General features: G+C 43.1%; 2 protein-coding genes and 1 pseudogene across 3 annotated transcripts; 1 reads left to right on the forward strand and 2 right to left on the reverse strand.

Moving 5' to 3' along the window:
* Nucleotides 1-9,070: 9,070 nt before the first annotated feature.
* On the reverse strand, nucleotides 9,071-13,130 carry LOC109901382 (adenylate cyclase type 3-like; annotated as a pseudogene).
* Nucleotides 13,131-13,494: 364 nt separating this feature from the next.
* Nucleotides 13,495-15,859, reverse strand: LOC109900274 (uncharacterized). Of its 2 annotated transcripts, none has more exons than XM_020495966.2 (2): nucleotides 15,755-15,859; nucleotides 13,495-15,012 (listed from the first exon to the last, which is right to left on the reverse strand). In XM_020495966.2, exons 1-2 carry the CDS (start codon nucleotides 15,771-15,773, stop codon nucleotides 13,661-13,663), a joined length of 1,371 nt encoding a protein of 456 aa, XP_020351555.1. In that variant the 5' UTR covers nucleotides 15,774-15,859; the 3' UTR covers nucleotides 13,495-13,660. The 2 variants fall into 2 exon arrangements, with proteins under 2 accessions (XP_020351555.1, XP_031693176.1); XM_031837316.1 differs by having other exon boundaries at nucleotides 15,750-15,800.
* Nucleotides 15,860-16,265: 406 nt separating this feature from the next.
* Nucleotides 16,266-21,466, forward strand: LOC109900822 (alpha-N-acetylgalactosaminidase). Its single transcript, XM_020496657.2, has 9 exons — nucleotides 16,266-16,408; nucleotides 17,257-17,413; nucleotides 17,590-17,730; nucleotides 18,050-18,261; nucleotides 18,396-18,490; nucleotides 19,781-19,942; nucleotides 20,087-20,284; nucleotides 20,462-20,602; nucleotides 20,716-21,466. Exons 2-9 carry the CDS (start codon nucleotides 17,259-17,261, stop codon nucleotides 20,911-20,913), a joined length of 1,302 nt encoding a protein of 433 aa, XP_020352246.1. The 5' UTR covers nucleotides 16,266-16,408; nucleotides 17,257-17,258; the 3' UTR covers nucleotides 20,914-21,466.
* Nucleotides 21,467-22,314: the final 848 nt, after the last annotated feature.

Here is a 22,314-nt window from a genome sequence, read left to right on the forward strand (position 1 = left end):
AAATTTTTTGGTACCATTCCCCAGATCTGTGCCCTGACAGAATCCTGTCTTGGAGCTCTATGAACAATTCCTTAGACCTCATGGCTTGGTTTTTGCTCTGACATGCATTGTCAACTGTGTGACATTCCAGAAGGACAGCGACTCCACCAATTAGGCCTTTATGGTAGTGTGACCAGACGTAAGCCACTCCTCAACCTGACAGAGCTTGAGAGGATCTGCAGAGAAGAATGGGAGAAACTCCTCAATCAGCTTGTAGCATCATTTATTTTTATTTATTTTATTTATTTTACCTTTATTTAACCAGGTAGGCAAGTTGAGAACAAGTTCTCATTTACAATTGCGACCTGGCCAAGATAAAGCAAAGCAGTTCGACAGATAAAACGACACAGAGTTACACATGGAGTAAAAACAAACATACAGTCAATAATGCAGTATAAACAAGTCTATATACAATGTGAGCAAATGAGGTGAGAAGGGAGGTAAAGGCAAAAAAGGCCATGATGGCAAAGTAAGTACAATATAGCAAGTAAAATACTGGAATGGTAGTTTTGCAATGGAAGAATGTGCAAAGTAGAAATAAAAAATAATGGGGTGCAAAGCAGCAAAATAAATAAATAAATAAAAATTAAATACAGTTGGGAAAGAGGTAGTTGTTTGGGCTAAATTATAGGTGGGCTATGTACAGGTGCAGTAATCTGTGAGCTGCTCTGAGAGTTGGTGCTTAAAGCTAGTGAGGGAGATAAGTGTTTCCAGTTTCAGAGATTTTTGTAGTTCGTTCCAGTCATTGGCAGCAGAGAACTGGAAGGAGAGGCGGCCAAAGAAAGAATTGGTTTTGGGGGTGACTAGAGAGATATACCTGCTGGAGCGTGTGCTACAGGTGGGAGATGCTATGGTGACCAGCGAGCTGAGATAAGGGGGGACTTTACCTAGCAGGGTCTTGTAGATGACATGGAGCCAGTGGGTTTGGCGACGAGTATGAAGCGAGGGCCAGCCAACGAGAGCGTACAGGTCGCAATGGTGGGTAGTATATGGGGCTTTGGTGATAAAACGGATTGCACTGTGATAGACTGCATCCAATTTGTTGAGTAGGGTATTGGAGGCTATTTTGTAAATGACATCGCCAAAGTCGAGGATTGGTAGGATGGTCAGTTTTACAAGGGTATGTTTGGCAGCATGAGTGAAGGATGCTTTGTTGCGAAATAGGAAGCCAATTCTAGATTTAACTTTGGATTGGAGATGTTTGATATGGGTCTGGAAGGAGAGTTTACAGTCTAACCAGACACCTAAGTATTTGTAGTTGTCCACGTATTCTAAGTCAGAGCCGTCCAGAGTAGTGATGTTGGACAGGCGTCATACCCAAGAAGACTCGGGGCTGTAATCACTGCCAAAGGTACTTCAACAAAGTACTGAGTAAAGGGTCTGAATACTTACGTAAATGTGATGTTTCAGTTTTTTATTTTTATAAAATGTGCAAAAATGTATAAAAACCTGTTTTTGCTTTGTCGTTATGAGGGGGAAAAAACAATTTAATCAATTTTAGAATAAGGCTGTAACGTAAAAAAATGTGGAAAAAGTCAAGGGGTCTTAATACTTTCCGAATGCACTGTAGGTCACAAAAATTGGAGCCCAACTCATGAGTCCACCTCCTGCACTGCTCATACTTAATCAATTCCCCACCTGTGACTGAAAACAGGGGGAGAGATGCCAATTGAAAAGCTCTCTCTTAAAAACATAGCTAACTATCCAGCAATATGACATAAAATGCTGTGTAAACAGCTAAAAGACTCTAAATTAACATTAACTGTAAAGCTATCAGTCACGAGTGGAAACATTTACCACTGCAATTAAGTTACGTTATCTTTTTAATGTATTTTACCTCAGATGATCTGGTAGTAAGGTTGTTAGCTAGCACTCCTAGCAGCTTATGCTAACTAGCTAGCTGGCTAGCATTTACTGCTCGTGAAGTTGCTAGCTAGCAAATTAGCATAAACTGGCGCTAACTGGGCATTAGTGGAATATTTATCTTAAGGCTTTCCTACTTGTATATTTAAAAATCAATTATAAATATAACTTCATTGGATTATATCTACAACTAAAAATAAAAATAAATTGATAAACTTACCTCAAAATAGTTTTGTTGAAATATCTCCCAAAGTTGTCATGACACAAAGGAAATCTTTCGTTGAGCAAGAGCAGTGGCAGCCAGGGAAAGTGTTCTGAAAATAATTTGGTGACATTATTGTGGTCTTTATGTGAAATACAGGGGGGGTGGTTACCCCAGGGGGATAGTTACCCCCTAGTACCCTACACAGCATGTAAAAAATAAATAACTTACATTTTGATGACATTCAGACATTCGTGTTACTGTTGACAGTAAAAAGTCCTCAGAAACATGTGTCTTCTCCAAATCAAATTTTATTGGTCACATACACATGGTTAGCAGATGTTATTTATTGTGAGTGTAGCGAAACGCTTGTGCTTCTAGTTCCGACAGTGCAGCAATATCTAACAAGTAATATCTAACAATTCCACAACAAATACCTAACACACACAAATCTAAGTAAGGAATGGAATAAGAATACATAAATGTATTGATGTCAGAGCGGCATAGGCTAAGATGCAACAGATAGTATAGAATACAGTATATACAAGTGAGATGAGTAATGCAAGATATGTAAGAACAGGCAGGGGTCAATAATCCAGTGTGGCGAGGCAAGGTACAGAATGGCAGGCAGGGTCAGGGTCGGGGCAGGCAGAAAGGTCAAAACCGTGACTAACTAGAAAACAGGAACTAGAACAGACAGGAGCAAGGGGGAAAACGCTGGTAGGTTTCACAAAACAAACTGGCAACAGACAAACAGAGAACACAGGTATAAATACACTAGGGATAATGGGGAGGATTGGCAACATCTGGAGGGGGGGGGGGGTGGAGACAAGCACAACGACAAGTGAAACGGATCAGGGTGTGACAGTCAACAGAGAATACATGTATTTTTTAAAAACTGCGTTGGGCTGTGTGGACTAATTTGAGTAAGTAAGTCTTCGAGACTGGACAACAATATTTTGGAAAACAAATGTGTGTTTATCAAAGATAGGGGGCAGTAGTGAAAACACTGGGTAACAGCTTACCTTTTTTTTAATAAAGCTAAATTAGTGCTGTATTCACATCTCTCCCAAATGAACCTTGTGAACAGCTGTATTAATCATTTTGAGCAATAGTGGACCTAATTGATTCCAACATTGTAAATAGACCTTAGGAGGAATAACCGGCCCATCCAGGTGATTTGCCTTTATTCATGCTATCCAATGCCCTTTTGAGTTCATTTAAAGAGATTTGGGCTCCCAGCAAGGTGTCTTCCTCTGTTGAGAGAAGAGGAGTTCTTAATTATTTTAGAAAGGACTTAGTCTGGCTTGGTGTGGATTTAAAATCAGAGGTGTACAGTTCTTTATAGAAGCGGGAGAATCTTTGATTAATGTGGGTTCTGATCGTACTTCCCTGTTTCAGATTCAATAGTTGCTATATCAGCTAATTGATGATTACTGCGTACCTTGTTGGCCAGTAAACGACTGGGACGATTACCATGGCCGTAATGGTTGAGTCTAACTCGATGGATGGCAAATTCTGCTCTCTGTCTTATCGATAAATTAAGTTCTGTCTTGACTTTGGAAAGAGTAATAGCTACCAGGTATGAAAACAGTGTTCATTGTGAACTTAACAATGACCTTAACAAACATCTCCTTTAATTGTGATTTATTCAAGTTTTTTTTAAATAAAACCTTTGGTGGCATCTCATAGAATTTTTATTGATCATTATTAATTTATTTAGTTCAATTTCAAATTGATCACAGAATGTAGGATTTTGTAGTAATGAAATATTGAAATGCCATCTTGTGGCTCTTTCAGGAGATTCTGAAATCTGAAATTTGAAGTAAGCGTGCTGGTCAGTAAAGCGCATTGGTCGAATTTCTATTTGCTTGATTAAAGACATGTAGATAATAGTATGTAATCGATTTGTGAGATTGATTTATGCCTGTTTGAGTAGAAAGTGTACTGTTTTGCTTTAGAGTTATGAGCTGACCAGGCTTCAATGAGGTTGTAATCAGAGAGTATATGCTAGAGAGCCTTGGTTGCTTGTGGATTATTGTTGTTCTTATTAGATTTGTCTCGCATGTACAAAATGGCATTCATGTCTGTCCCAATAACCAGATGGAATTGCAGATATTTATGAATTTGGAGCGTACACATTAATAAAGGCAATTTTCTTTCCATTATGGATAACTTTAGGGAAAGTGATTCTGCCTTCTTGGTCTTTACCCATGATGGTGATGTTCTGTTCCTTATATATCATTATGATTACACCTTTAGTTTTGTTTGGGACTGATGAAAAAGCAGCCAGTTTGTACAAATGGTTCTCTATTCTTTGTGAGTCCTTTTGGAGCAGGTGTGTTTCTTGGAGCAGGTGTGTTTCTTGGAGCAGGTGTGTTTCTTGGAGCAGGTGTGTTTCTTGGAGCATTGCTATATCAACATGGTTTCTTGCTAGAATATCAAGACAGCTGGAACGTTTAATAGGACAGTTTAGGCCTCTTTCAAATTCTAAGAGAGAATAGCGTTGCCATTGTTAAACTTTAAAAAAAAAAGTATTATTAATGATGTAATGGTTATCTTTAGTGTCAATAAGCCCATTGATGTGAAACAAAAAGCATGACCCACAGAGAAACCCACCCATTGGTTATTCCCCACCCAGAACCGCCCTGTGAACCATTCCCCCACTTCCTTAAATATTAACTCTCTTAAGCAGCATTTTTGGGGGGGGGGGGGGGGGTGGATCTTAAGGTATTGAGAAAGAAAGAAACTAAAACATGAAAGAAGTAAAGAAGTAAGCGAGATATAACAACAGATTTGCAAGGCTAAAGAGTCAAAATGGATGGCTGCAGGAGTAATAGCTTTGATTGATAATTGATCCATTACCTTCATTATTATTAGCAATATTGTAACGGCATTCTTCCTCCTCTTCTGAGGAGGAGTAGCGAGAAGGATCGGAGGACCAATGCGCAGCGTGGTAAGTGTCCATAACGTTTATTTTAAGATATAAACTGAACACTATGAAATATAAAACAATAAACGTGAACGAAAACCGAAACAGTACCGTGTGGCGACAAACACTCACACGGAAACAAACACCCACAACTCAAAAGTGAAACCCAGGCTACCTAAGTATGATTCTCAATCAGAGACAACTAACGACACTTGCCTCTGATTGAGAACCATGGCTGAACTCAAAACCCCAACATAGAAAAACACACATAGACTGCCCACCCCAACTCACACCCTGACCATACTAAATAAAGACAAAACAAAGGAAATAAAGGTCAGAACGTGACAAATATGGTCTAAATGACTTTAAACATAAAGTACCCTCACTGTGTATTAAGCATTTAGGTGCTATATACTATGTACAAAGAAAGAAAAAAGTAGAGTGTATGTCCAGGAAATGCAGGCTAAAATCTTCACAATAATGAATCATGGCCTGTATGCCAAGTCCTCCTGGGAGATACATTCAGAAGTGTAAACAGAGGGGGACAGCCATGAAAAAAAAAGGATTGTGTTGTATCCCATTTGGGACTGGCCATCTATTCTAAACAGTTTAGCCCACGTAATGCGCTGTAGCCCCACAAGGAAGCAGCCCCAGTCTGTATGACACTTTAATATATTGTCCATTGTTCATCAATTGACGTGAAGTTATCATCATCTAAATGTCCTGGAGCATAGGCAATATAATGAGAATGAAGTCCAATGTTCAGCAATAATAATAAGGGTTCCTTTTACCCAATTGAAGGGTGTCCTCGTTGTTTTATGCTGAGGGCAGCATCACAGCCATGGGCTAGGCTGCATGATTGTGCATGGACAGAATACCTGAATATATCTGTTGGCTTGTCCCTTTTGTGTGTTGGGCTTGATGTGTTTGTTAAGGAAGTATTGAGCCTCCTTGGCAGTGGAAAACGTGTGTTGTATTCTGGAAGCTTATGATGAGTTTTGCCAGGTGGATGAAGCCGCATCTCAGGTTTAGCTAGCAAAGCTCTGATCTCACCTCATTGTACTATAGGTCGTCATCTGTTTCAGCAGTTCGGCACTCAGATCTGGGTAGATGCTGATCCTCTTCTCCACATAAGTAAGAGCTCCCGATTCCCGATTGAGACAAACAATTTGCCGTTTGACTTAAAAACTGTGGATTCCAACAATCATACACTGGGATCTGTTCCGGAGGGGACCCATGCGCCTTGCTTCTCCAGACAAAACAGCTCATAGAAATGATTGGTCATGAAGGATGTTGGGTTGCCCACTTCCATACCAGTTTCAAGTCCTATGACCTGCACATTGAATTCACGGGAATGATTTTTGAGTGATTGTTTTTTCTTTTTTAGGAGATTGATTTCCCCTTAGCTTAGTTCGTGCTGTGTCCAGATCATAGAGTCACCCCTTTGTCACATTGGCCGAAAAATGGGGAAGCTCGCAAGCCGAAGAACATCCCAACCGTGAAGCACAGGGGTGGCAGCATCATGTTGTGGGGTGCTTGCTGCAGGAGGGACTGGTGCACTTCACAAAATAGATGCCATCATGAGAAAGGAAAAGTATGTGGATATATTGAATCAACATCTCAAGACATCAGTTAGGAAGTTAAAGCTTGGTCGCAAATGGGTCTTCCAAATGGACAATGACCCCAAGCATACTTACAAAGTTGTGGCAAAATGGCTTAAGGACAACAAAGTCAAGGTATTGGAGTGGCCATCACAAAGCCCTGACCTCAAATCTATAGAAAATTTGTGGGCAGAACTGAAAAAGCATGTGCGAGCAAGGAGGCCTACAAACTTGATTCAGTTACACCAGCTCTGTCAGGAGGAATGGGCCAAAATTCACTCAACTTATTGTGGGAAGCTTGTGTAAGGCTACCTGAAACATTTGACCCAAGTGAAACAATTTAAAGGCAATGCTACCAAGTACTAATTGAGTGTATGTAAACTTCTGACCCACTGGGAATGTGATGAAAGAAATACAAGCTGAAATATATAATTCTCTCTACTATTATTCTGACATTTCACATTCTTAAAATAAAGTGGTGATCCTAACTGACCTAAGACATATTTTTTACTAGGATTAAATGTCAGGAATTGTGAAAAACTGAGTTTAAATGTAGTTGGCTAAGGTGCATGTAAACTTCCGACTTCAACTGTACGTGATATTACATATGATATTACATTCTTTAAAAATAAGCCATGAGAAAGCCACATGTTATCTAATTATTCAGTTACTGTACTAAAAAACGCACACACACACACACACACACACACACACACACACACACACACACACACACACACACACACACACACACACACACACACACACACACACACACACGTACTAAAAAAAAACACACGCACACGCACACGCACCCACACACACACACAGTGGGTTTAGATGACTCACACTGTCAAGTGTGTCTACTTGTGTGAAGTCACCGACTCCCCCTCATCTACGGAAAAAAAATCGCAGCAGCCCCACCTCTGAACTACTTCCCGTGGCTATGTAATCTTCTCATCATTTGACTGTCTGTACAGCTCCTACAGAGGAGAAACAAAACTGAAGGGTAAGAAAAACGTTTTACAGCTCGCTGTATTTTTTCCCCATACCCTTTCTTTTGGGAGTCTCTCTCCCTTCTTGTTTGTATCTTTTTACTCCCCATTCCTTCTCTCACCTCGTCTCTCTTAGAGCTCTGGAAGTGTTGGGCGACATGTTTAGGGCCGATTTAAAGTTTTCATAACAATCGGAAATCGGTATTTTTGGGCACCAATTTGCCGATTTTTAAATTTATTTTTTATACCTTTATTTCACTAGGCAAGTCAGTTAAGAACACATTCTTATTTTCAATGACGGCCTAGGAACGGTGGGTTAACTGCCTCGTTCAGGGGCAGAACGACAGATTTTCACCTTCCAATCTTGCAACCTTACAGTTAACTAGTCCAACGCACTAACGACCTGCCTCTCTCTCGTTGCACTCCACAAGGAGACCGCCTGTTACGCGAATTCAGTAAGCCAAGGTAAGTTGCTAGCTAGCATTAAACTTATCTTATAAAAAACTATCAAAATCACTAGTTAACTAACTACACATGGTTGATGACATTACTAGATATTATCTAGCGTGTCCTGCGTTGCATATAATCTGACTGAGCATACAAGTATACAAGTATCTAAGTATCTGACTGAGCGGTGGTAGGCAGAAGCAGGCGAGTAAACATTCATTCAAACAGCACTTTCGTGTGTTTTGCCAGCAGCTCTTTGTTGTGCGTCAAGCATTGCACTGTTTATGACTTCAAGCCTATCATCTTCCGAGATGAGGCTGGTGTAACCGAAGGGAAATGGCTAGCTAGTTAGCGTGCCCTAATAGCGTTTCAGACATCACTCGCTCTGAGCCTTCTAGTAGTTGTTCCCCTTGCTCTGCATGGGTAACGCTGCTTCGATGGTAGCTGTTGTCGTTGTGTTGTTGGTTCGAGCCCAAGGAGGAGCGAGGAGAGGGACGGAAGCTATACTGTTACACTGGCAATACTAAAGTGCCTATAAGAACATCCAATAGTCAAAGGTTAATGAAATACAAATGGTATAGAGGGAAATAGTCCTATAATTCCTATAATAACTACAACCTAAAACTTCTTACCTGGGAATATTGAAGACTCATGTTAAAAGGAACCACCAGCTTTCATATGTTCTCATGTTCTGAGCAAGGAACTGTAACGTTAGCTTTCTTTCATAGCACATATTGCACTTTTACTTTCTTCTCCAACACTTTGTTTTTGCATTATTTAAACGAAATTGAACATGTTTCATTATTTACTTGAGGCTAAATTGGTTTTATTGATGTATTATATTAAGTTAAAATAAGTGTTCATTCAGTATTTTTGTAATTGTCATTATTACAAATAAATAAATAAATAAAACCGGCCGATTAATCGGTATCGGCTTTTTTGGTCCTCCAATAATCGGTATCGGCGTTGAAAAATCATAATCGTCCGACCTCTAGTTCAGGCAGCATGTTGGTGACCAGTGCTTCATCTCAAACACCCTAACCTTCTAGTCATGCACCTCAATCTTTCACAGGAACAGCTTATTTGACTGCCTCTCCACCTAGGTGTACGTGTGTGAGAGAGAGAGAGGTGAGGAAGCGGAACGTGTGGAGAAAGCTCCTACAGACTATTGTTGTTGGGGGAATCAGAAAGAAGATTCTTATTATTATTTACGAGTTACAGGCTGAGGCTCATTGAGGTCTGACTCAATCTGGTTCTGAGGTGTGATTGTGAGGATGGTCAGGAGGAGGTGACTCACATGTCTGGGAAAGTAGTAGAAGCTTCTCCTCATGATAATCATGACTATCACTGTCATCAGATACTTGGAAGGGACTACAGATGTCCTGAGGACAGAGAGAAGACGGGGGAGAGCGAGAGGGAACATATTGAGTATCCACGGCTTTACACTTTACCTACCTACCATTTCAGTACATGTTTTTAGCCCCCCTTGAGGGGTTATTGTTCCTCACCTGTAGCTGGTAAATCGTATGAAGTCATATAGTTTGTAGATGTCCCTACAGCTGTAGATGTTGATGACACCCGTTGTCACAACGACCAGCAGCATGAGCCCCAGCTTTACCAGCTGGCTGACCCCGCACCAGTATATGGTGGTCACCACGAGTGACAGCACCGCCATGTAGCTGTGGTGTTTGGGGTTCTCGGAGCAACTACCTATTCTATCCACTCTTTCCCCTTCTCCTCCTCACTTACGTCTCTTCGTTCTCTCTCCAGCAGCTCCAGGTTCAGTAGTCTGTTCAGCTCCTGTTCACACTCCCTGGCTTCCGTCTTCTTGTTTATCTGACGCTGAGGGCTTGTCACAGGTCAAAGGTCATAAATAGGCTCACAGTGAAATTCACACACTTTAGTCAAATCTATAGGAAATCTTAAACTGAAAAATTAAAAAATCAGGGTCACAGTGTTTCTTGGTAGATTTAAACAAATCTACTTTGAAACAGAAGTATACACCTCACACACATGGTTATGGGATTAAAAATGTTGAAATGTATTACATTTTGAGTTATGTACATCATAGAAGACTGAAATATAACAAAACCATTTGACATAGAAACACCGGATTTTCGGCAGGTTTTTTGAAATATTGTTTATTTTAAATTATGAAAAATATTAATAACATTCCACCCATGAGGTCACTAGCTCATTTGACTGCAGGAAAGGGCTACATGTTAGGTGTACCTGTGTGTCTTCCTGTTTGCACTCTATTGGCGTGGCCCGGACTGAGCCAATGCTCCCATTGGTCTATGTGGTGTTAATCAACTGGGGAGAGTTTCCATTCTGAAAAACGAGGGGGGAGATAGAGGGAGAGGAATATAAAACATTTCATTTACAGAACCATGCTAGACAGAAAGAGGTCATCTCTCACCACCCCGTTGAGTCCGTTGACCTGGGTGGTTTCCTTGGGGACCAGCAACAGGTATGTGTCTATGCCTTTCTCCAGCAGGTACTTACACCTCTCCCCTCAGTTTCCCAGCTCTAGGTCAAACTCTCCATAGTCCTCTGGGAGATGTGGACACGCAGGGAGAACACGTGCACGCACACACTCTCGTCCTTCCCCTAACTTACGAGACGGCCTCCACCATGGCCAGGCCCATTATGATGGAGCAAGCTGTGTGGTCGTCACAGTAACCAGGCAGGCCACAGATACAGTAGTAACAGTCTCCCAGGATCTTGATACACAACTGGTGGTGTTGCTGCATGGAGGGGGAGGGTGGAGAGAGGAGAGAATCAACGACAGACATGATATGAATGTATGTCATGAGCTGTGTGTGTTTGTGAGAGAAATAAACAGTGTATTTTAAAAACAGCACAAGGAAGTCGGATGAGTGTGAAAGTCTCATAACATGACATTGTCGTGAGAGATGAGGAGAGGGAGAGAACAACACAAGGAGACTTCACTTGCTTTGGCAATGATAACATGTTTCCCATGCCAATAAAGCCCCTTGAACTGACTTGAAACAAGGCCATGGAGAGACAAAGCAAGACATACACGCTGAGGAAAGCTGGTTAAAACCCACAAAATCACCAAACAGGATACTGCAAGAGAGACAGAGACAGAGAGAGAGAGAGAGAGAAGGGGGGGGGGGGCAGAGAAAACAAAATTGCTTAATAGATGTGTTCTGATAAACTGACTGCACCTGTCTCTCAGAAGCCCCCACTGCCCCTTTGGTACTCTGGGAATGTTCTCTCTCTATAGGGCCCATACTGTTTGCTCCACAAATAGTAGCAGTCAGGGACAAGCGTAGGAGAGGATAGAGGATGGAGGGCACGATTATTGTCTCATCAGCTGCAGTGACTTCAGACTGTAATTCGAGCAGCACTGAGTGTTCCAGCACATTGCTAACAGCTATAGGTGACAGCACACCTGTAAAGTGGTAAAAGGTCAGTGGGGCATCAGGCCACACACACCTGCTGGGTACATAGCTGCGGGAAGTAGTTTGGGGGTGGGGCTGCTGCGATTTCTTTCCGTAGGTGAGGGGGAGACGGTGACTGCACACAGGTACAACACCCAGTTAACCAGGAGCTGGGGGAGAGGGGCAGATAGGGGGAGGCATGAACATATCAACATGCTGCTGAAAAGGAAGACGTGACTGACAGGTTTTGAGGGGTGCTGTAGGAGCATTGTGAAGCTCAAAACCAATATATGCTTGACCCGAAAATGTGGTCGGAGGCGTTGTATGGATGTTGTGACGCAATTGCGAAGCCTCTGGAGGCATGCAGAGGCCAAATTGAGCTCAGTACCGCATCACCAATGATGTAACAATGCGGAGGGCTCCCTATAGCTCTGCATTGACATGATTGGTTGATGGTAGGTGGGGGTGGGAGGTCCTGTATAAACACAAACTCACTTCGTTGACAACAAGCTCTGCTTCAACAACAATCTTCAAAAGAATAGCCTCAGCTCTGTGTCCCACAGATCCCTGCAAAGCTGGCTTGCCTAACCTGATACACAAAGGCAACTGATTAGCTGAGTTTAGAGTGTTGTGTGATGTTTCAGGTCTTCTCACCTGTATCATGCCCTCTCTTACCGGCCAGTGTTTCACTTACACAAGCACCCACCTCCCATTCTGCCCACACATCCCAATCTCAACCCACGTCCATCTCTCCTTTACTTGTCTGAGCAGCATGGTTCCCTGCAGGCTGTCCTGGTGCCTCCGTGCGATGATGACCCCCAGCACCAGTGTGTGGTTCCCACAGGACAGGGCTGTGAGCAGCAGGAGATGGACCAGGGTCAGTGAAAGGAACCAGGGTCTGGTAGTTCAGCCCCAGATAGCACAGCACGTGCACGGCTATCATCAGCAGGACTATGTATGGTACCTTAGCGCAAGCAACAGATGCCGCAGGGAGCTTGCACAGCGTGTAGAGTACAATATCCCCAGCAAGGCCAACTGCCAGTACCACGACCATTGCAAGTTTGTCCGTCGCACACATGACGAGGTCGGCAGTTGAGAAGTGAGGAAAACACCACCAGCACGAAAAGAGTTTCCTGTTGCTCAGTGGTGTAAAGTAGTTAAGTAAAAATACTTTAAAGTACTAGTTACGTAGTTTTTTTTTTTTTGAATATGTACTTTACATTTGACTACATTTACTTCAATACATTCCTTAAGAAAATATTGTACTTTTTACTCCATACATTTTCCCTGACACCCAAATGTACTCGTTACATTTGGAATGCTTAGCAGGACAGGAAAATGGTCCAATTCACACTTATCAAGAGAACATCCCTGGTCATCCCTACTGCCTCTGATCTGGCAGACTCACTAAACACACATGCTTCGTTGTAAGTTGTCTGAATATTTGAGTCTGCCCCTGGCTAGACGTAAATTGAAAAAAAAAAAATGATTTGTGCCATCTGGTTTGCTTAATATAAGGAATTTTAAATTTAAATGTACTTTCGATACTTAAGTAATTACATTGACTTTTGATACTTAAGTATATTTTAAATCAAATACTTTTACTCAAGTACAATTTTACTGTATTACTTTTACTTGAGTCATTTTCTATTTGGGTATCTTTACTTTTACTCAAGTATGACAGTTGGGTACTTTTTCCACCACTGCTGTTGCTGCCGTCAGAAGACCTGGCAGAGCCGTTCGAGGGACTCAGCCCAAAGGTGAGACGCATGACGCTTGGCAGGCACACGCAGCAGCCAGGTGTATGACCTGCCCCATGCCCGACGTGACTGCTGCTGAACATTCTCCTGAATCATCTGTGTCTTGGGGAAGGGATGGAGCAGGGAATGGAGAGAATAAGGAAGAAGGGAGAGGGTGGTAGTTCTCATACATCCATAATTCAACCCAAAACCCAGTCCTGCAGCCTCCTAATGACCATCCTCATAATCAAAGACAAATGATACACACCTTGATTTATACTTCAAGTTTATTGGGATTTGTTAGGTCATTAACCTGCCATTGTCAGCAAATAATGTCAATTTATTCTGTAAAGTCTCAGTAACGTACAAATACGTGCACACACACACACAGAGAATTAGCAGAGATAACACAGTCTGCTGCTGGAAGCCCCTGTCTCAGGCTCCCAATCCACATGTTGTTTTTCCCAGGGCCACTACCGCTGCCACCAGTACTCCTACTGTCCCCAGTCTTCCCAGTGCAGCAGTTCCTAGCGCTGCTGTTCCCAGTGCCCCCGCTCCGAGGGGTGCAGCAGCCGCGGTTACTGTTTCCATGCCGATTCCTCCTATCAGGCGGGTCCCTGTGAGGACCTCACCCCTCAGTTTAATCTGAGTGTGGAACGGACTCTTTGGTGCACCCAGTATAAAGGCCCCCACTGCAACAAAGGTCACTGTTATTATTTCTGCTGGTCCCAGAATGACAGTTCCCAGTGCTAGACCCCAGAAGCCTAGCACCGCACCTACTGCTACAGAGCCTAGAACTACTAGTGTCGTCGCTCTGGTTCTAAATTCCGATCCAGCAGCAACACTCGCGGCCCCCAGTGACACCCCTGCAGCCGTGGCTCCCCCTAACAGACCCCCTATGCTGCCCCCCGACCCCAGCAAAGCGCATACTGGTAGAATGAGTCTCAGGGTACAAGAGGATGCCACTGCCGCCCCCACCGCCACCCTCGCTGCCCCCTCTGGTCCCAAACTCACCACAGCCACTGTTCCCAGAGCAGCTCCTAGCAGTCCTGCAGCCAGGGTCCCCACCCACAGCACTGACCCCAGCATCACAGTCACCTCTGACCCTGTCCCACCTGTATCCCCCGTACCCATAGGAAAACCTACTATTGCCACAACAACTGAGTATAGCAGTAACCTCTCTGACCATTTGCTGTTTTCTTCAGCTCTCTGCTGTATTCTTCTCTCTGATAGGGCCTTCAGTAGGACACAGAGGGACGAGATAGCAATGGCCATAGTAAATAGTCCTGTGATGACGCCCAAACGGCCCATCGCCACACTGAGGTAGAGAGTAGAGAAAAAAACTGAGAGGACCGCGGTCATCTCATTCACGTAAGTGTAAGGGTACACTAGCAGGACCATGACGCACTGGACCAGGAAGTGGCCCCACACGGGGAGTGCGCCCACAAGTGTTCCAGTTACCACGGCTCCCACCGTGATGGTGACCCCTCCAGCAATCTCCGCCGCCTTTGCTCTAGCTCCACCTCCTCCTTCCCTCCCCATCAGTCGCATCACCATGGAGGCGAGGAGAAGTCCGGTTCCCATGGATACCAACGCCGTAGTGAACACCAGGCACGTGGCTACCGCTCCCACCCCCGCCACGCCAACCTCTCCTGCTGCTCGGGCAGCGGTGATCATAAGTGGTCCAGTAGTGGTCAAGTAGGGTTCGGCTGCAGCCAGAGCCGTGCCTCCGATGGCGAACCCAGCCGCTACGCTCCTCAGGACCACCTCCACCATTCCAACCACACCTAAGGAGAGACAGAATATGATTCTCTACTTTACCACTGTGAGTATGAACAGTTCTGGAAGAGCTACACCCACTTTGAATAGACATAGAGTCTAGACTGAGACCACTCATATTGTCCACCAGGTGTCAGTGAAGGACAAGAGTAGAACAACCAAAACGAGAACGCACCGTCACTGAGCTGAAAAAGCTCAATCAAATCCATTTTTTTTGGTCACATACACATGGTTAGCAGATGTTACAGCTATAATGTGAATAGATATTGTATCACTATGGAATGCAGTGACGTGTGGGAAACTTGTTAATAACCAGGCCAGACAACAAAACTGTCAGTAATACACTCTTCCTTCCTTGTCAAGACTAGTCACTCTGTCACGGTATACGGAAACTGAAACCACACTGCACCCGATCTCTTAACACACTGAAATTCAAACCTGAAAGAGTGACTGACTTACCCGAAAAGTCAACAAACTAAACTCAACAGACCATTTCTGTTCATAGTATAACGTTATGACGCACAAAGTTTTGGCTGCAATATTCAATCGTGTTTCTACTCAGAGTTTATTGCTCTTAACTCAACTCTGTCATGCCTGCAAGCTCCCTAGGTTTTATTAAAAAAGCATGTTCTTACTAAACCTATTGGATAGAATATGTGCTAACAGGTACACGGAGACAGAAAACATACAGAGTCAAATTACAAATCAAAGTTACTTTGAGTGTTAAACTACTACAGACAAGTACCTTACCCTGGTCTGTTCCTGCCATAACAGCAAGTGGATCCACTGACTTCCTGTCTTTAGCTCCACCTCTAGGATTCTCATGACATGTGACAAGCACTGCAGTTTTTCCAGTAACTAACCCATTCAAAAAATAATAATAATAATAAATATAAATATATATATATATATATATATATATATATATTGTTTTTCTTAGTGACCTTATTACTGTCATTCTTGTTATTAATGTATGACAAGTTGACACATTTGTTTTATTACTACTCATTCTTAGACTCCCTTAACATCCTAGAACTTGCAACGCAAGTAGGTCGCGGTTATGTTTTTAAAAATTCATTTCTCAAGATTTTGTGTGGAGCAGTGAGTATGTCACGTGACACATCTGTACTTCAAGGAAAGGAGGGAAGGATGCATTTATTTGAATATTATTCTAACAGGGTTTAGGTTCCTTCATAACCGTAATTGCTTCCTTTCCTTCTCACCCTGTCACCGCCCCTCTTTTGTCAGCTGACAACAACGCGCTGGATCATGTGATAACCGCTTCCTCAACTGTGTGATCAGATGTGGTTTGTATTATTTTCAAAGCAGAACATAGGCGACACCCTTGAGGCACTAACCGAACGCTGCTTTGCAAGCTGTAAATTAAATTTAAAAAATAACCCAGTGAGTATTGAATTCATTCTTGCATATTTTGTTACAGGATTTGTGCTAATTGAAAGTCGATTCTTGTTAAATATATTTGCATCTAAAGTTGCATAGTATCTGTATCAGGCTAAAGTTACTAGACTCCCTTTGAAGAACCAGTCAATTGTTACAATGTATCACTCTTGCGGTGTTCTGCTAAGTGATGCGTAGCTACAATAGCAATTCAAGTCGCTGTTCCCTATCCAAGGACTATATACTTACTGTACGTTACTTGAAATCTATATCAATACGTCAAACCAACTAACATGTTCTCATGTAGGCTAATGGTCAGATTATCAGGGTATTACTATAATGTATCTGTCGTTTCTGCCTAGCTCTGGGCCATATTGTGTCATTAAGTTTTATTTCGTATCCTGGTTTATTTCGTATCCTGGTATTTGCTTGTGTTTCAATGTATGTACTGTGCATATGCACAAGCTAACCATTCCTTGAGTTCAGTTATGGTCAGGTGACTTGTACAGTTCAGGTATTATTAATGTGTAGTGTTTGTCTTATAATGGTAAATGGTTAAACAGGTTAGTGTTGTCACGCCTTCTTTATTTTCCCACCCCTCCTCCTCTCCTACCTCAGTTGGCAGTTGGCACACCCAGTCAGTCATGTGACTCTCAGGTGTATCAATACACACTGCACATTGACTCTATTCAGTTATGTAGAATGCCCACCAGGGTCATGTTCATTATGCCTGTACAGAAGCAGATACTTTCAAATTAAGGCCATTTACGTGCATTCCTTGTGTTTGGGCAAATCTGGATGCTACATCCCAGTTTTAGTGACTTTGTCCTGTAACAAACGTCTGTCTCTTTCAGGAATGCGATTTGCAGTAGCATTGTGTGTGCTGGCGCTCTTCGTGGCCACCCTGGCGCTGGACAATGGTCTGATGAGGACCCCTCCTATGGGCTGGTTGGCATGGGAACGCTTCCGCTGTGATATCGACTGTCAGAACGACCCCAAGAACTGCATCAGGTAAGACAAAAATATGATTCTGAACTCTTCCCATTCTTGGGAATGCCTTTCATAACAAGGAAAGGAGACAAGGTGAGGAAGAGATTTCTGATGCAACATTGACACTTAAAAAAAATAATATAGGCCATAGGAACTCCTGACATTTTCCTCTCTCCCTCTGCTTCGTCCTCCCACAGTGAGGTTCTGTTCCGGGACATGGCAGACAGGCTGGCTGAGGATGGTTGGAGGGAGCTGGGATATGTCTACGTCAACATAGACGATTGCTGGGCCTCCAAGGACAGAGACAGTAATGGACGCCTGCAGGCTGACCCTAAGCGGTAGGCTACTGAACGGAGACACACACACGTTTTGTTGTTCTCACAAGCACTGTTAATGTTTACAACTTTATTTCACTTGTATCGCATGTATCTTATCTATGTATTGCCATAGTTGTCTACTGTCAGGTGGAATATATCTATGTTGAGGTCGTTTACTTGTATTGTACCAATATATTGAGGTCAATGACTTGTCAGTCATATGATACTCATATAGCCCATTCTCTTAGGTGGGGTATATTGGCTTTATTGTGCTTAAACTATTGTCTGTATGACTATGTGTAACATGTCTAACCTGTGTATCTATAACCTCCTCTCTCAGGTTCCCAAGTGGGATCCCCAACCTGGCGAGCTACATCCATGACCGGGGGCTGAAGCTGGGTATCTATGGGGACATGGGCACATTCACATGTGGAGGGTACCCTGGGACCCCCCTGGACAAGATCACTATAGACGCTCAGACTTTCGCTGACTGGAAAGTGGACATGCTGAAGTTTGACGGCTGCTACTCCAACGCTACGGAGCAGGAGCAGGGTGAGGAAGGGAGGAGAGTTGGAGGCATGAGTAGGGGGAGAGTTGTGGGTGGACATACTGAAGGTTGAAACGGGAGATAAGTGGTTTACTCAACCCTCAGTTGCTTGCTTGACACACACTGTTCTTTCTTATAGGCTACCCTGCCATGTCAAAGGCTCTGAACGCTACCGGACGCCCCATTGGTTACTCATGCAGTTGGCCAGCCTACCAGGGTGGACTCCCACCCAAGGTTAATCAAACTTCATTTAAATAATTCTATATTTTTGTAATAAGTCAATCCAGTTTATATACAGTGCCTTGCGAAAGTATTCGGCCCACTTGAACTTTGCGACCTTTTGCCACATTTCAGGCTTCAAACATAACTGTATTTTTTTGTGAAGAATCAACAACAAGTGGGACACAATCATGAAGTGGAACGACATTTATTGGATATTTCAAACTTTTTTAACAAATCAAAAACAGAAAAATTGGGCGTGCAAAATTATTCAGCCCCTTTACTTTCAGTGCAGCAAACTCTCTCCAGAAGTTCAGTGAGGATCTCTGAATGATCCAATGTTGACCTAAATGACTAATGATGATAAATACAATCCACCTGTGTGTAATCAAGTCTCTGTATAAATGCACCTGCACTGTGATAGTCTCAGAGCTCCGGTAAAAGTGCAGAGAGCATCATGAAGAACAAGGAACACACCAGGCAGGTCCGAGATACTGTTGTGAAGAAGTTATGTTTGGCGTAAAAGCAACACAGCTCATCACCCTGAACACACCATCCCCACTGTCAAACATGGTGGTGGCAGCATCATGGTTTGGGCCTGCTTTTCTTCAGCAGGGACAGGGAAAATGATTAAAATTGATGGGAAGATGGATGGAGCCAAATACAGGACCATTCTGGAAGAGAACCTGATGGAGTCTGCAAAAGACCTGAGACTGGGACGGAGATTTGTCTTCCAACAAGACAATGATCCAAAACATAAAGCAAAATCTACAATGGAATGGTTCAAAAATAAACATATCCAGGTGTTAGAATGGCCAAGTCAAAGTCCAGACCTGAATCCAATCGAGAATCTGTGGAAAGAACTGAAAACTGCTGTTCACAAATGCTCTCCATCCAACCTCACTGAGCTCGAGCTGTTTTGCAAGGAGGAATGGGAAAAAATGTCAGTCTCTCGATGTGCAAAACTGATAGAGACATACTCCAAGCGACATACAGCTGTAATCGCAGCAAAAGGTGGCGCTACAAAGTATTAACTTAAGGGGGCTGAATAATTTTGCATGCCCAATCTTTCAGTTTTTGATTTGTTAAAAAAGTTAGAAATATCCAATAAATGTCGTTCCACTTCATGATTGTGTCCCACTTGTTGTTTCTTCACAAAAAAATACAGTTTTATATCTTTATGTTTGAAGCCTGAAATGTGGCAAAAGGTCGCAAAGTTCAAGGGGGCCGAATACTTTCGCAAGGCACTGTACAGATCATATTTAAACATTTTCTAAGTTGACCTCTTCTACATTTGTTTCTCAGGTGAACTACACCCAACTGGGAGAGATCTGTAACCTGTGGCGTAACTATGGTGACATAGAGGACTCGTGGAATAGTGTGCTGAGCATTGCTGATTGGTTCTTCAACAACCAAGACGTCCTGCAGCCTGCAGCTGGACCCGGCCGGTGGAATGATCCTGACATGGTCTGTCTTTTTCAAACTCTCCATTTCACTGTAGAGGAAATGTTGCTATTCAATGAATTAACCAATTTGTTGTGCATATTCAGAGTGAGGAGATGACCGAGTATGTTTTAGCTTCTGGCTGAAGTGACTGTGTGTGTATTCTAGCTGGTGGTCGGGGACTTCGGGCTGAGCATGGATCAGTCTCGGTCTCAGATGGCTCTGTGGGCCATCATGGCTGCTCCTCTCTTCATGTCCAATGACCTGAGGACCATTAGTAGCGGGGCACGCACCATCCTGCAGAACAAGGTGGCCATCGGCATCAACCAGGACCCCATGGGCGTCCAGGGTAGACGCCTGATCAAGGTAAGACCCACATATATCTTATAGTCTTATCATGGTCAAATATTCCTCCTGAGTTGTGTTGTTGAGCTGAATCTAAATGTCCTCAATCTTTATATTCTCTCCTTCAATCTTTTTATTTTTCTCTCTCTCTCTCTCTCTCTCTCTCTCTCTGTACCTTGCTTCCTGTCTGATTCTCAGGAGAAGAGCGGTATTGAGGTGTTCTGGCGCCCTCTGTCTGATAAGGCCAGTGCTCTAGTGTTCTTCAGTCGTCGTACTGACATGCCTTACCGCTACCAGGCCTCCCTGGGACAACTCAACTACACCACTGGCAGCTACAAGGTCAGTCTGGTCCTGGTTTCTCTAAGTCATATTGCTGGCGTTGCCTCAATCATGCCATTTCATATCTCCTTTCTTCCTTCATGTCCCGTACTCTCTCACCTTCCTTTCTCCAGATCTATGATGTGTTTGCGGAGCGGGAAATGCCCACACTGAAGGACTCCACAAACTTTGTTGTGTCCATCAACCCCTCGGGTGTGGTCATGTGGTATATCTCAGCCCCTGCTGACCAGGAGAACACCCACATCGGGGGAAAGCTCAGGGGACCTGCCTTCCATCGCCACGCCAACGGTATCTCACCCATTGTACTGTAACCTTCCCCTTTGTCTTTGATGATACCTGTTTTCTCCCAGCTCTACTTTTTCACTAATCCAACATAATATAAGCCATTTAGCAGACTTTTTAATCCAAAGCGATTTAGTCATGCGTGCACACATTTTACGTATGGGTAATCCCGGGAACATTCTCATCAATGAATACCTCAAGGAAGGGAGCAAAGTAGTTCATTCCAGAATGGACAGAGCAAATGCTATTTTAATGTTGTTCCACAAAGATGACAGTTGTCTCCCTGAGATGACATCACTCTACTCAGGAATGTTCTGATTATGCAATCGACAGTAACCATGATGATTCTGGTCACTGCCACTGCACTGTAGTTTCTTATTTTCACAAGTTTTAATTTAAAAGGTACTCCTATTTTCATTGCACTAGTTTGTAATGTTCTGGATTTAAGGTCTCTGGTGGGAAATGTTTTCAAGGAATATCAAGAAATGATTAGATAGCTTATTTTAAATGATTGATGCTGTGAATGATTTTTGTATTTTCTTAAGTGTTCAAAAACCAATAAACACTTTTTTTTTCCAAGTGTGTATTGTCTTTTCTTTGTTTCTTTAGTCTACTCACTGAAGCAGTCCTGACTTTCTTTAGATTATTTTACATTTCTCGTTTTACTTGTGGACTGTAATTCAGCTGCCGAGTACAGAGAGAGATTGGAACGGAGAGAGCTGCCAAGTACGGCCTGCATGTAGTAGTAATAATTAAGGTCTACACACAATTGGACTGTACAAAGGCAGTGACTGGACAGTTTGTTTGTAGAGGACACAGAAATACAAGGTCGCATTTAAAGTTGTGTACAGTACTACTACTAGTCATCCTTCCATCTAGCACTGACAGTGGATGATGACACAGACCAACTGCACATAGAACTAGAATGAGATTATTTTTCTATGCAACCGCCATTGTGATGTGACTGATGTCCGATTGAACTCTGCTGCAACAGAACTCCTAAATACTTAGGACTTGCAAGCTCAGAAGATGCTTTCAGGAAACCCCCTCCGGGTCACTTTGAAACTCATGTATTATTATGGCAGATTTTCTGAATTACTTGAAAAAGCATCCTGTTAAGAAACCTGTTAGAACCCTTTTCAGAAAAATGTCCATGTCGTCCAACACTGTCCCCCAGAACCTGGTTGCCTGCAGCTCTTTGACTCCCAACATAGTGGCTCCCACCCAGGAAACACCCCTCCAACAGCCACAATGCTCCGCCTAACTTCAACAGGCCTGTGGAAACACCACCCCTCAAAGTGGCTACATCCACCACCTCTCCTAGTAGGTACACCAGCCCATCCCTTCCAACTTGGTTCATCCAACCTCCTGTGGCCCAGCTCCAGTCCTGTATGGGGACATTATATTGACTACGTGGACTGGACTTAGGG

This window comes from Oncorhynchus kisutch, linkage group LG12 (genome assembly GCF_002021735.2).
Source record: "Oncorhynchus kisutch isolate 150728-3 linkage group LG12, Okis_V2, whole genome shotgun sequence".
Lineage (NCBI taxonomy): Eukaryota > Metazoa > Chordata > Actinopteri > Salmoniformes > Salmonidae > Oncorhynchus > Oncorhynchus kisutch.

Excerpts from the sequence above, each read along its gene's own strand:
- LOC109900822 (XM_020496657.2), top strand. The coding sequence starts at position 17,259 with ATGCGATTTGCAGTAGCATTGTGTGTGCTGGCGCTCTTCGTGGCCACC. Across the intron at positions 19,943-20,086 it reads GGTGGAATGATCCTGACATG|CTGGTGGTCGGGGACTTCGG; the intron begins GTCTGTCTTTTT and ends TGTGTATTCTAG. Across the intron at positions 20,603-20,715 it reads ACACCACTGGCAGCTACAAG|ATCTATGATGTGTTTGCGGA; the intron begins GTCAGTCTGGTC and ends TCCTTTCTCCAG.